General features: G+C 48.8%; 1 protein-coding gene across 4 annotated transcripts in view; it reads left to right on the forward strand.

Moving 5' to 3' along the window:
* Positions 1–15,211, forward strand: part of CELF2 (CUGBP, Elav-like family member 2) — a 468,221-nt gene that overhangs the window by 339,186 nt on the left and 113,824 nt on the right. For all 4 annotated transcript variants that reach the window (XM_015417989.1, XM_015417991.1, XM_015417990.1 and 1 more), the window contains exon 5: positions 14,303–14,437. In XM_015417989.1, coding sequence (XP_015273475.1) covers positions 14,303–14,437 — 135 coding nt within the window. The remainder of the gene's footprint in view (positions 1–14,302; positions 14,438–15,211) is intronic.

The raw sequence follows: 15,211 nt of genomic DNA on the forward strand, positions 1-15,211 counted from the left end.
ATATGTTGCCACATCTGCTGCTTTGACCCTGAGACACAGGTCTGGGGCTCCCTCTTCAGGCCTTTAGTTCAAATCTCAGGGCTGTCAGCAAAAACACCCAACAACTTCTTTTGGAAGTTCTGTGTATAGCTGCTTGGAGTGACTACCGCTTTTTGGCAACCACCTGATGCTAACAGTTCAGCTGCAGTTTTATATATATATATATGCATATATTAGTTACACGTTGTTGTTGTTGTTGTTGTTGTTAGCCATTCAGATATATATATATAATATGCATATATTAGTTACACGTTGTTGTTGTTGTTGTTGTTGTTAGCCATTCAGTCGTGTCCAACTCTTGAACATTAAACAATAGGAGTCCAGCAAAACACATTACATAACCTAATAAATGGTGTTAAGAATACTGATGATGCTACTGGCCCACAGGGCGGGGGGAGGCAGGAAAGTAGGTGTACAAGACAGAGGGAAGCCCTGTTTCCCTGTTTCCCGTAACCTGCTTCCCTCAACCAAAGGCCTTACGGGCCCTGCGGAATTGCATTTAGATCCTGTAGGGCCCGGATGTTATTCAGCAGAGAGTTCCACCAGGTTGGGGCCAGAGGGGAAAATACCCTGGCCCCGGTCGAGGACACCCGGATACCTCTCAGGCTGGGAACCACCAGTAGGTTCTTATCCGCCGAGCGCAGTGCTCTCTGGGAGGTATACCAGGAGAGGCAGTCCCAAGATACGTGGGTCCCAGATCATTTAAGGCCTTGAAGGTTAGTACCAACACCTTAAACCTCATCTGGTACTTCAATGGAAGCCAACGTAGCACGGGTTGAATTTTAATCGAGTTTTAAAGTATCGGGTCATATGTGAAGAAGAAGAAGAGATTGGATCTATACTCCGCCCTTCACTACCCAAAGGAGTCTCAGAGCGGCTTACAAACTCCTGTCCCTTCCCCTCCCCACAACAGGCACCCTGTGAGGCAGGTGGGGCCGAGAGAGCTCTGACAGAAAACTGCTCTTTTTCAAGAACAGCTCTTATCAGAACTACGGCTTGCCCAAGGTCATCCAGCAGGTGCAAGTAGAGGAGTGGGGAAATCAAACCCCGTTCTCCTAGATTAGAGTCCGCACACTTAACCACTACACCAAACTGGCTCTCATCACATATGTGATGTGAAAGCAGGCCCGTAGCCAGGATTTTTAAATTCAGGGGGCCTTTAGATACGTCAGGTGGCACCCCGCACACACCCCTAAGGGAGTGCCACAAATAAAATAATAAATTGGAAGTTGGGGGGCCTGGGCTGGATGGGAAGTCAGGGGGGGCCTTGGCAGTAAATCGGGGGGGCGGGATGCCCCACTGTGGCTACGGGCCTGTGTGAAAGACCGCTGCCTGAGACCCTGGAGAGCCACTGCCAGTCTGAGTAGACAAAACGGACTTCGATGGACGAGTGATTGGATTCAGTATAAGGCAGCTTCAGGTGTTCGTGTGTCCAAACTTGCGGGGTCAGCAGTGGTCCCAGACATATCTCCCTCTCTGAGATCCGTCAAACCTCAGGTTCGAACCCCACTGTGGGCTTCAGTTCTGATACTAGCAAGGAACTAGTTAGGTTTGTAATCGGGGGCGGGTAGCAGACGTGGGTGGGCTCAGAGAAGGGGTATTCGGCAAGCCTTTCTTCTCAGCCTTAAAACTTGGTGTATGGACAACAGGGAAACGTTTCCAAGCCTCAAGGATCGACAAAGTTGGACACTCCCTAGATATTTTGTGTCAGGTTCTTAAAAAGGCAGATTCCATGCGAGGGGTTATTAGGAAAGGGTTGGAAACGCCCTTGTCTGGATGGATCTATGCTGTGCGCACCGTCGATAATCTCAAAATGGATATTGCAGAGCTGGGAACAGGTGCAGAAATATGATCTCCTCTGTGGCTGGAACACTTTCCCTATAAGGAAAGGCTCAAATGTTTGGGGCTTTTCACTTAGGGGGAGAAAAGAACCTAGTCTATTAAAGAGATTAGAGGTGTATAAAAGTATGGCTGCTGTGGAGAAATTGGATAGAGAGAGCCTCCCCAACCCATAAGGCTAGAACAAAGAATCATGCCGTGAAACTGAAAGGCACACGACAGGAGGAATTTCTTCACACACCTCATATATTTTTACCTCATATATCTTGAAATCTGCTGCCACAGATGGCTTTAAAAATTTCATGGGAGATCTGTTTATATGTGTTCATCTGTTTACTTCATTTATACCCCTCCTTTCTCCTCGGCGGGGACCCCAAGTACCCCTCTCCTCCACTTTATCCTCACAACAACCCTGTGAGGTAGGTTAGGCCGAGAGTGTGATTAGCCCGAGGTCACCCAGCAAGCTTCCATGGCAGAGGGGTGGGGATTCGAACCTGTGTCTCCCAGGCCCTAGTCCGACACTCTTAACCACTGTACAACACTGCCTTTCTCAAGACCTAGTAACCATGTAGGGTGATGTTCAAATCCTGTTGAAAAGCCGTGTGCCTGCGAACACCACTAACCGGGTAGAAAGGAGACAGGAAGGGAAAGCTACTAGTCCTTCCCCCTTGAGCCAGTTTGGTGTAGTGGTTAGGTGTGTGAACTCTAATCTGGGAGAACCAGGTTTGATTCCTCAATCCTCCACTCACAGCTGCTGGATGACCTTGGGCAAGCCATAGTTCTGTCAAACATGTTCTTGAAAAAGAGCAGTTTCTGTCAGAGCTCTCTCAGCCCCACCTACCTCACAGGGTGCTTGTTGTGGGGGGGGACTCCCTTGGGTAGTGAAGGGCGGGGTATAAATCCAATCTCTTCTTCTTATTTCCCAGCATCAGGGTCTTCTCCGGTGACTGCTCCCTTCTCATTTGGTGACCAAAGTATTTGAGCCAATCCTAATGAGTTTCTGGTGTTGGGTGTGGCCTATTATGCTAATGAGTTCCTGCTGGGTGTGGCCAACTCCGTTCCTGTGCGTTCCTGCCCAAAAATAGCCCTGGTTGTAATCAACGCTCCCTCTAAGCTGTGGAGTCTCGTGAGCAAAAATTCTACTTTGTGAGCTCCTGGCATTAAAGTTGTGAGTCAGCTATTTGGCCCCTGCATAAATTAGCTTACACTGGGGCCATCCTTCCTGAGCTAAGAGCCGGAGGCTAAAAAACTGTGAGCTAGCTCACATTAACTCATCTTAGAGGGAACACTGGTTGTAATCCCAGGAGATCTCTGGCCACCACCTGGAGGTCGGCAACTCTATACAGCTGTACATGTGTTGAATGTAACATGAGAATTACTGGACGCATGTATAAAGATAAATCGAGTGTACGCCACACACAGATTGTACGTGCATTCACTGTAATGTGAACAGGACTGCTGTCTAAGATTTATTGAGAGACAGGTGGGGAAAGGCGTGGTGTGGTACAGAGGGAACATGGCCTTAGAAGCTTTTCTGTGGGTTCAGGGAGCATTGTTTGACTGTAGCCCAGTGATACTTTGCTCCCTTGAAGTATTTGAAGGGCTGTCACTTAGAGGACTCTTGAGAGTCTTGAGAGACCCTTGGACTGCAAGAAGATCAAATCAGTCAATCCTAAAAGAAATCAACCCTGACTGTTCCCTGGAAGGCCAGATAATGAAACTGAAGCTCAAATACTTTGGCCACCAAATGAGAAGGGAGCACTCACTGGAGAAGACCCTGATGCTGGGAAAGACTGAAGGTCAAAGAAGACGGGGACGGCAAAGGATGAGATGGTTAGACAGTGTCATCGATGCAACGAACATGAAATTGAGCCAACTTCAGAGGACGGCAGAAGACAGGAGGGCCTGGCGGGGTCGCGAAGAGTCAGACTTGACTGTGCGACTGAACAACAACACTTAGAGGAGGGCAGGGAGCTGTTCCTGTCGGCAGCAGAGGAGAGGACTCGCAAGAGTGGGTTTAAATTATGGACGAGAAGGTACCAGCTAGATATTAAGAAAAAACTTTTTTTACAGTCAGAGCTGGGCAGCAGTGGAATCAGCTGCCTGGGGAGGTGGTGAGCCTCCCCCTCCCTGGCCGTCTTCAAGCAGCGGCTGGACAAACACTTGTCAGGGATGCTCTAGGCTGATCCTGCACTGAGCAGGGGGTTGGGCTAGATGGCCTCTATGGCCCCTTCCCACTCTGTGACTCTAGGATTCTAAGAAGCATACTGAAAATATGCATGGGGGGGAGAGAGAGGGAGAGAGATGATTGTATAAAGAGGATATTCTCAAGGATGGAATGTGATGGAGACCCATTGGCTGAGTTTAGACTGGCAGTTTCAGAAGCGTTTCTCAAACAGATTAAAGGGGCCGTTCACACAGGCACAGCTGTCCGGCGTTCCCCAGCCATACTCAGCCTGTCTTATAACGCTTCCCTCCCGAGTTTAAAAAGTACCCGGTGAAAGTGGTAGCAAACCCTGGAGAGCGCGTTCATCCCGCTTCCCAAAAGTGTGAACGCCGAAAGCCGCAATTGCTGATGCGCATATGCGCATAAGCACATATCTCCGGATTACCAAAAAGAAAGACACGCCTTACAGCCGTGCCTCCACCAGGGGCGGGCCAACAGTGCGGACACTCCCTTGCACCTCCTCCCCGGTGTGCTCCCGCATCAGTCGGTGCAGTGTGACCGGGAATACTCGGAACAAGTTGTCCCGGGTCTTTTTTGCCACGACTCCCTCGCGCTTCAAACGGCCAGTCTGAACTCAGCCATTGATAGTTCCCGCATTGTCAAATTCTGAAGGATTTTTTAAAAATTATTATTATGTCACCACTCCACATTTGTGTCAACTTGGTTCCCTGTAGTCTCCTACTTACAGATTCTAGATATTCTCCCCCCTAACCCTCTTTATCTGAAGTGGTTAACCTTGTAGGTTTCAACTTTTTCCATTTAGATGACATTCATGCAGATGGATGCACTGTATTACGCTGTATTATACATTAATTTATAATTAATAAAGATGATTAAAAAAGAAAGAAAGAAAAGGAAAAGGGGAAAAAAGGTTTCTTCTCGTCAATGTCCTCCTTTTGGGCATCCTGGAAACATCTGGCTGGCCGGTATATGAAACACAATCTGGCCCTGCAGGAATCCTCTTTGTGAGGCCAAGTTAATCAGAACTGAGTTTATTTTTCTGAGAACAGGTGCAAGTTGTCTTCTTGACGACCACCTTCAGCCCCCAAAAGGAACTGTTATATTAAAAAAAACAAAAACCAACAACCTTAGGAAAAGTTGAAGGCAGTGGGAAAAGAGAAAGACCCAACATGAGATGGATTGACCCAATAAAGGAAGCCACGGCCTTCAATTTGCAGGATCCGAGCAGGGCCATTAATGACAGAATGTTTTAGAGGCCAGTCATTCCGAGTCACCATGTAAGTCCAAAGCGACTCGACAGCACATGTTGTTGATCAGTCACACAGTCGAGTCCGACTCTTTGCGACCCCCGTGGACCTCATCACGCCAGACCCTCCTGTCTTCTGTCATCCTCCGGAGTTTGCTCTACTTCATCTTCGTTGCATCGGTGACACTGTCTAACCACCTCATCCTTTGCCGTCTTCTTCTTTGACCTTCAGTCTTTGGAGAGCCAGTTTGGTGTCGTGGTTAAGTGCGTGGACTCCAATCTGGGAGAACCGGGTTTGATTCCCCACTCCTCCACTTGCACCTGGCTGGATGACCTTGGGCAAGCCATAGTTGTCAGAGCTGTTCTTGAAAAAAGAGCAGTTTCTGTCAGAGCTCTCTCGGCCCCACCTACCTCACAGGGTGCCTGCTGTGGGGAGGGGAAGAAGAAGAAGAAGAAGAAGAGATTGGATTTATACCCCGCCCTTCACTACCCGAAGGAGTCTCAGAGCGGCTTACAAACTCCTTTCCCTCCCCCTCCCCACAACAGACACCCTGTGAGGTGGGGGGGGGCTGAGAGAGCTCTGACACAAGGACAGCGGTGCCAGAGCTTGTGACTGACTCAAGGTCACATCAGCAGGTGCAAAGGAGTTTGTAAGCCACTCTGAGACTCCCTTGGGTAGTGAAGGGCGGGGTATAAATCCAATCTCTTCTCTTCTTATTCTTCTTTCCCAGCATCAGGGTCTTCTTCTCCAGTGAGTGCTCCCTTCTCATTTGGTGGCCAAAGTATTTGAGCTTCAGCTTCAGTATCTGGCCTTCCAGGGAACAGTCAGGGTTTATTTCTTTCAGGATTGGCTGGGTTGATCTCCTTGCAGTCCAAGGGACTCTCAAGAGCACATAACACACAGCATGTCGGGAACCGAGTTTTGTTTCTTTCCTCCGAGCCAGTTCTCTTGAAAACAGCCCCCTTTTCTTTCTTTTTGGTGAAAGATATACAGCATACATGCGCTGGATGTTTAATTTGCTATAAAATCCGCCTCCAGCTGAAAACCTGTGAAATCGTTTTAGATAATTTGCCGCATTCATCAGTTTACCAGTGAAACTTGAGCCGGCCAGTGGGGAATCCGTCATTTGCAGCAGTTTGGAAAATTAAAACCAAAACCAGAGTTTTGTTGTGTTCCCCCCCCCCCCGGGGACAGGGGAGGGCATGGAGTAAAGCTAATTCAATGGCTTCTTAGCAACTCCTGGTCATTCTTTGTGAGCGGTACTGAAAATATGCAGAGAGAGAAGGAAGGACCACTCTGATGTTATGGCCCTCCCCGCACACCCACACTTTTACCATTACTTGTCATAAGCCAGTTGTGGGCAAGTTATTCAATGCATCGCAAATTGGGGGGGGGGGGGTTGAGCTGAAAGATCACTGCTAAGGGCTTTACAATAAGTTCCATCTGAGAGCCAGTTTGGTGTAGTGGTTAAGTGTGCGGACTCTAATCTGGAAGAACCGGGTTTGATTCCCCACTCCTCCACTTGCACCTGCTGGATGACCTTGGGCAAGCCATAGTTCTGTCAGAGCTGTTCTTGAAAAAGAGCAGTTTCTGTCAAGAGCTCTCTCAGCCCCCCCCACCTCACAGGGTGTCTGTTGTGGGGAGGGGAAGGGAAAGGAGTTCGTAAGCCACTCTGAGACTCCCTTGGGTAGTGAAGGGCGGGGGTATAAATCCAATCTCCTCTCCTTCTTCTTTTACCTCACAGGGTGTCTGTGGTGGGGAGGGGAAGGGAAAGGAGAAAGCCACTCTGAGACTCCCTTGGGTAGTGAAGGGCGGGGGTATAAATCCAATCTCCTCTCCTTCTTCTTTTACCTCACAGGGTGTCTGTGGTGGGGAGGGGAAGGGAAAGGAGATTGTAAGCTGCTCTGAGACTCCTTTGGGTAGTGAAGGGCGGGGTATAAATCCAATCTCTTCTTCTTCTTTTACCTCACAGGGTGTCTGTGGTGGGGAGGGGAAGGGAAAGGAGTTTGTAAGCCGCTCTGAGACTCCTTTGGGTAGTGAAGGGCGAGGTATAAATCCAATCTCGCCCTCCTCCTCCTTCTCCTCTTCCTCCTCTTCTTCTTCTTCCCATCTAGCTACGTTTATAGCAGGGCATGGAGCAAAACCAGTGTGGTGTAGCGGTTAGTGGGCCAGTCTAAAATCCAGAAGACCCAGGATCAAATCTGTACTTTGTTATGGAAGCTGAACCTAATTAACCTAATTTGTGAAGATAAAGCGAAAAAGAGGAGAAGGAAGCTGTAAGGTGCTTTAGGTTTCCATGGGGAGGGAGGGAGGAAGTAATATATATAAGTAAATAATGACATACTATGATAAACTGAACCAGGGTGGTTCTACTACAGCTCCATGCCATGAAGAAGAAGAATGGGGGGTTACCCCACTTTTCTTTACCTTAAGGAGTCTCAAAGTGGCTTGCAATTGCCTTCCTTTCCTCTCCCCACAACAGGCATCCTGTGAGGTAGGTGGGGTTGAGCGAGTTCTGAGGGAACCATGACTGGCCCAAGGTCACCCAGCAGGCTTCATGTGGAAGAAGAAAAGTTGTTTTTTATACCCCACTTGTCTCTACCCTAAGGCGTTTCAGAACTGCTTACAGTCACGTCCCCTTCCCCTCCCCACAACAGGCATCCTGTGAGGTAGGTGGGGTTGAGCGAGTTCTGAGGGAACCATGACTGGCCCAAGGTCACCCAGCAGGCATCATGTGGACGAGTGGGGAATCCGACCCGCTTTTCCAGAACTGATTCCGCCGTGTCAGATTTCCCCGCCCCTCCAACCCCACGTTACCACGGAACAGTTTCCAGTTGATTAGCTTATTGCTTCCATTTCTGTTCATTGGGTTCTTTTTAATAGTCCGAGGCAAGACTAATAAAATTTGTGGCAGATTCCTGAAGAAGTGGGCAGTGACTCACGAAAGCTCCTCCCCTGCCACAGATTTTTGTGAGTCTTTAAGGTGCTCCTGGACTCTCGCTCTTTTCTACGGCTACGGACAGACTAACACGGCGACCCATCTCGATCTGTCCACATTTATTCAATGTCTTCCGGAGGAAAATGCCTGGTTTGGAAGGTGGACTGCGGGGCATTCTACCCTACCGAGGTCCCTCCCAATGCTCCCTCTAAAGCTGTGGAGTCCTGTGAGCAAAAATTCTACTTTGTGAGCTACGCGCATTAAAGTTGTGAGCGAGCGATTTGGCTGCTTTGTAAATTAGTTTGCTCTGGAGCCGTCCTTCCTGAGCTAAGACAAAAGTCTGTGAGCCAAAGGCTAAAAAACTGTGAGCTAGCTCACACTCACTCAGCTTGGAGGGAACACTGGTCTCTCCTCTCCCTAAACGCCACACTCCCGCGCTCCATCCTCAAATCTCCAGGTATCTCCAGACCCAGACCCTAATGCCAACCTTTGTGCCAGTCTTGAACTCATAACAGTTTGACATTTGTAAACCTTGGGCAATTCTGATTTGGCTTTTCCCTCCGTTGTTTTACCAAACCCATGTTGGAACAGAAATTCCCCTCTACACTGCATGCCGCTTCCACTTTCTTTGATCCTCATATTTTATGGTACCCTCTACACTACATGCTGCTTCCACTTTCTTTGATTCTCGGATTTTATGGTACCCTCTACACTGCATGCCGCTTTCATTTATTTGATCCTTGGATTTTATGGTACCCTCTACACTGCATGCCACTTTCAATTTCTTTGATCCTCAGATTTTATGGTACCCTCTACGCTGCATGCCGCTTCCACTTTCTTTGATCCTCGGATTTTATGGTACTCTCTACACTGCATGCCACATTCACTTTCTTTGATCCTCGGATTTTATGGTACCCTCTACACTGCATGCCGCTTCCACTTTCTTTGATTCTCAGATTTTATGGTACCCTCTACACTGCATGCCGCTTCCACTTTCTTTGATCCTTGGATTTTATGGTACTCTCTACACTCCATGCCACTTTCAGTTTCTTTGATCATCTGATTTTATGGTACCCTCTACACTGCATGCTGCATTCACTTTCTTTGATCCTCAGATTTTATGGTACCCTCTACACTGCATGCCGCTTTCACTTTCTTTGATCATCGGGTTTTATGGTACCTTCTGCACAGATTTATGGCTGTTCAGGGGTGACGTTGCAGTCGGTACAGCATTGCCCCGGGGCATTTGGATGTGGTTTTGAGCTGCACCTTTTCCTCAGCGTTGAGAAAATATGGAGCGAAAGCCAGATGCAGAACCAGCCCTTGACTTGAGCCCTAAATTAGCACCTGGTCAGGTTGCTGTTGTCACTGTTGCTGTTCGTTAGATTTATTTCCATTCTCTTTTGGGGGGAAACATGTCTTTTCTCCATGCCAGCTTATACAAAAAAAAAAAAGCAGCATAACTTTGCTAACTATGCAAAAACATGCGTGAAGTGGGGGGGGGGATTACTCCAAACAACACTCTTGGGATGTATAAACATTTACATTCTACCTCACACAGTTTTACAGTCGCGGAGTTCTGCTAAACGCACTAAAAGTATCAAAGCCGTAATACCAATAAAATTGTAGGGAAAATATACTGCTTTTCGATGCTGCACTGGAGGGTATTGCCCCCCCCCCTGACAACAAATGCTTGCTAATATTCCAGGATGCACCGCAGGGCGGTGGGGGACTCGGGGAAAACTCCTCTCTCCTTCCCTGCCGTCCCCCGGTGGAATGGAAACAAAAGAACCCTTCATTACTAAAATAATTTGCACAATAATAGAAATAAATAACCGAACAGCAGATCCTCTGGAGTAACGCTCTCCGTACAAACTCTGACAGAGTGCTCATTAACAGCGAATTGCATTTGCATGCCATTTCCAGAGCCAAGAAAGGATCAGCGTACCTGCTGTATAATAAGTTCCTTTTCCCCCAAAGCAAGAGACGAGAATAATGACTTGACATTCTTGTAAGTCTTTTTAAGACCCCAGCTTGCATTAAGTCCGGTCTTGAATATCTCTTCTCAGACGTCAGTCCCCTGTCATTTTAATTGCACCTTCCCTCTGGGTTCAATGTATCATTGGGGGGGGGAAGGACTGGATCGGCGGTTTGCAAACTTTCTACCTTCAGGGATCCTCTCTACACTGACTTTCCTTGCTGTACCAGACCAGTGGTCCATCTAGTCCAGCATCCTAAGAACATACATAAGAAGAGCCCTGCTGGATCAGACCAATAAGTCCATCTAGTCCAACATCCTGAGAACATAAGAAGATCCCTGCTGGATCAGACCAGAGGTCCATCTAGTCCAGCATCCTGAGAACATAAGAAGAGCCCTGCTGGATCAGACCAGAGGTCCATCTAGTCCAGCATCCTAAGAACATAAGAAGAGCCCTGTTGGATCAGGCCAGTGGTCCATCTAGTCCAGCATCCTAAGAACATAAGAAGACCTCTGCTGGATCAGACCAGGGGTCCATCTAGTCCAACATCCTAAGGACATAAGGATGCTGGATCAAACTAATAGTCCATCTGGTCCAGCTGCCTTTCTTACACAGTGGCCAACCAGTTCTTGTAGAAATCCAACAAACAGGGCATGGAAGCTGCGGCCTTCGCCTGGTGTTGCCTCCTGGCACTGGGATTCAGAGGTCGAGTGCCTCTGGATGTGGAGGTTCCCTGTAGTCACCATGGCTAGTAGCCACCGATAGACCTCCCCTTCATGAATCTAATTGCCTTTTAGAGCCATCTGTGCCCATGGTCATCACGACATCCTCTGGCAGTGCATTCTACATTTTAATCACTTGTGCAAAGAAGTATCTCCTTTGGTCTGTCTTGAATCCGCCGCCCATCAGCTTCATTGGATGCCCTTGAGTTCTAGTATTTTGGGGGCAAGGAGAAAAATGTCTCTTTGTCAGCTCTTTCCACTCCAGCGGTCAGCCTTTCCTCACGGGGAAGGTGCTCCAATGCCCTCGTCATCTTGGTTGCCCTCCTCTGTACGTTTTCCAGCTCTGCAGTGTCCCGTTTGAGATACGGTGACCAGAACTGTACACAGTATTCCAAATGAGGCTGCACCGTAGAGCTCAAGAGTAAGCACAAGATCCAGTCAGTGTCTGCTATGGAATCCCTGTACGTTGTAGAGGATCCTGGACAAATATGGCATTTTCCATTTCTTTTCGTTTCCATGCATAGGGCAGGGCTTGTGGCTCAGTGGTAGAGCGTCTGCTTTGCATGCAGAAGGTCCCAGGTTCATCCCCTGACATCGCTGGTTGAAAGGATTGGGTAGAAGATGATGTGATAGACCTGTAGCTGAAGCCCTGGAGAGCTGCTGCCTGTCTGGGTTGACAATACTGACTGTGATGGACCAAGGGGAGGATTCCATATGAGGCAGCTTCATGTATTCCATGTGTTCGTATTTATTGTGCGGGTTTCATATTGCCTTGCTTCTTGGCTATTTCGTTCATTACTTTTTTCCGACATTTTAATGCCATTTTGATGCTATACACCTGTTTGGTGTAGTGGTTAAGTGCGCGGACTCTAATCTGGGAGAACCGGGCTCCATTCCCCACTCCTCCACTTGCACCTGCTGGATGACCTTGGGTAAGCCGTAGTTCTGATAAGAGTTGCTCTTGAAAAAGAGCAGTTTCTGTCAAGAGCTCTCTCAGCCCCACTTACTTCACAGGGTGCCTGTTGTGGGGAGGGGAAGGGAAAGGAGTTTGTAAGCCGCTCTGAGGCTCCTTTGGGTAGTGAAGGGCGGGGTATAAACCCAATCTCTTCTCTCTTCTTCTTCTACTCCCTGATCCTTAACTAGAGATGCCCGGGATTGAACCTGGGATGTCCTGCTTGCAAAACAGATGCTCTGCCGCTGAGCCACGGCCCCTCCCACTGGCTTGCAGAGTCCACCTGTTGCCGACAGATTCCAATTTCAGTTGCTAGCAATTTCTGTGCTCTGCAGCCTTAAAGCCTCGGAACGTGAGCTCACTTAAGCTCCATCCGATGGAAACAGCTGCTGCCTTGACCTACTTTTTGTGTGTTCCTCTGTAGAAAGGAAATCATCTGGCAATAACTTGACCCCCCCCCTCCCTTTTTGAATTGTTTGCAAACTAACATTACCAGTCTGGAGGGGATTTGGTTTTTCCCAACGTAATCTTGTGACGCCGGTCATTGAAGTGTGCGGCCCGAGAAAGCGGACGCTCACTCGCCATGTCTGCTTGGAGTGGGAATTACTGTGTTATTATAGATAAAGCCGGGAGATTCTGCAGTGACGTCCCCTGTTTCGGCTGCCATTCTTGTGAGCTGCATTCATCAGAGCTGGTACATATTGGTGGGGGAGGGGGATCCTGTACATCCCATAACTTGCACCTTTCCCCCCGAATTATCCTCCCCCTCCATTTCATGTGCATTTCTGACTATGTTTAGTGTACTCTGTCTGGGGCAGTGATGCTCTGTATTTTGGTGCCTGGGGGTACAACAGTGGGAGGGCTTCTGGAGTTCTGGCCCCACTGGTGGACCTCCTGAGGGCACCTGGGTTTTGGCCACTGCGTGACACAGAGTGTTGGACTGGGTGGGCCATTGGCCTGATCCAACATGGCTTCTCTTATGTTCTTGTAGATGGAACTCTCTGTCTGGGGCAGTGATGCTCTGAATTCTTGGTGCTGGGGGGGGCATCAGTAGGAGGGCTTCTGGCGTTCTGGCCCCAGTAGTGGACCTCCTGATGGCCCCTGGGTTTTGGCCACTGTGTGACACAGAGTGTTGAACTGGGTGGACTTCTCTTATGTTCTTCTGTCTGTGGCAGTGATGCTCTGTATTCTTGATGCTTGGGGGGCAACCGTGGGAGGGCTTCTGGAGTTCTGGCACCACTGGTGGACCTCCAGTTCAGTGTAGTGATTAAGAGCTGTGGACTCTAATCCGGAGAACTGGGTTTAATTCCCCACTCCTCCACATGAAGCCGGCTGAGTGACCTTGGGTCAGTCATAGTTCTCTCACTCAGCCCCATCTACCTCACAGGGTGTCTGTTGTGGGGAGAGGAGAGGAAGGCGATTGTAAGCCGCTCTGAGACTCCTTTGGGTAGTGAAAAGCGGGGTATAAAAACCAACTCTTCTTCTTCCTGATGGCACCTGGGTTTTGGCCACTGTGTGACACAGAGTGTTGGACTGGGTGGGCCATTGGCCTGATCCAACATGGCTTCTCTTATGTTGTTGTTGTTGTCATTATTGTTGTTGCTGTTGCTGTTGTTGTTAATTTCATTTCTATGCTGCCTGTAGCCGAAGCTCTCTGGATGGTTTACAGCAAATATAAAACGATAAAACACAATATATAAACGCATTAAGCATAAAACATTAATTTAAGAAACTATAAGAACATCAAAGGACAATAGACCTGACCCAAAAAAGATCTGACCCAAAGTGCAAGATAAGAAAAACACCTGGCTACTCGTATCAAACCCCTGCATAACCAGGGAGGTCTTTAAAGGCCTGTGCAAAAGTGCTGAAAAGATGGGAAGTTTGGCACCAGGCAGGCCACAGCAGGGGGGTTCTTCCAAAGACGGAGTGCCCTTTCATAAATTCATAGATGGGATGGGAAGGATTTGGCTGAATTGGAATCTGCACACACTCGCATTGGCCAACATCTGGTCTCTTCTCCCCCCCCCCCCAATCTTCTCACTTAGCGAAATTTGGGGAAGGTGGGGTCCAGCAATTCCGATCTGTGGTTCCTCCACTTAACAAGCAGTGGTAGGCGGGCCGGACCAGGGGGAGGGGAGTAGAGAAATGAAGCGGTTTCAAGCGAAAGTCAGGCGATTCAGAGGAGAGAGTGGAAGGATTGTACATGTGAAGAGTTTTCCACAGGACTTGTCTTCCTTTACCATATGATGATACTGCCAAGACCGGGGGGGCTCGGGGGGGGGGGCGGTTTGATGTGGTAATGAAGCATTGATCACAGCCGAGGGGAGTCTGGGGGGGGGGGAGAAAAGAGAAACGAGCTGCCCTCTTGCCTCATTCATTATTTTTTATCTCCTAGCCGTGGAAGACAGAAAATTGTTCATAGGAATGGTTTCGAAGAAGTGTAATGAGAACGATATCAGGGTGATGTTTTCCCCGTTCGGGCAAATAGAAGAGTGCCGTATCCTTCGGGGACCGGACGGGCTGAGCAGAGGTGAGTTCCAGCCGTCTCTACACAACTCCGCTTCTTTTTAAGTGCTAATTGGACCTGGATGTCACAGCCGAGGGGATGGGGGGGGGGCGAAGCCACCCGTCAGCTGCTAGAGGTTATGCTCGAAAACATGCCTCGTGACGGCCTGACCCTGCCGACTTTTCGCAGCGCCTGAAATTATCGCCTTTCGTTTTTAATCTCCAAAAAAAGGCTCTCCGGGACAGCATGTGTCTCTTTGCCCTGTTAGCGAGACCTGCCAGGAACCACCGACTCCCTAACACAAAATCCAAGTTTAAATTATTATTTTAAAAAAAATTAACTAGCAAAATCCCCATTACTCTGACAGATGGGAGGTGTTGTGGAGGAAGGGACCGTATATTGAAGGAGTGCAGGGTCCCGCCGGATGCATTGCATCCCCGCAGCCACCATCCGTGGGATACCAGCCACGCAGATCACCGATGGTCAGGCGTGAAGGAAAGGATTAGTTTTAATGGCTCCCCGAGTCTAGCAGTGTAGTTTCCCCTGTCAGAATGAATATCACACGAAGCTGCCGTATACTGAATCGGACTATCGGCCCCATCAAATCAGTATTGCCTTCTCAAGCCGGCAGTTGCTCTCCAGGGTCTCAAGCAGAGGTCTGTCTGGTCCTTTTAGCTGAAGTTGTCGAGGATTGAACCTGGGACCTCCTGCATGCCAAGCAGATGCTCCCCAAACATAAGAACACGAGGCCTGCGGGATCAGAGCAGGGGTCCATCTAGTCTAGCATCCTGTCTCACA

The sequence above is a fragment of the Gekko japonicus genome, unplaced genomic scaffold (assembly GCF_001447785.1).
Source record: "Gekko japonicus isolate JY-2015 unplaced genomic scaffold, Gekko_japonicus_V1.1 scaffold1132, whole genome shotgun sequence".
In the NCBI taxonomy this organism is placed as follows: Eukaryota; Metazoa; Chordata; class Lepidosauria; order Squamata; family Gekkonidae; genus Gekko; species Gekko japonicus.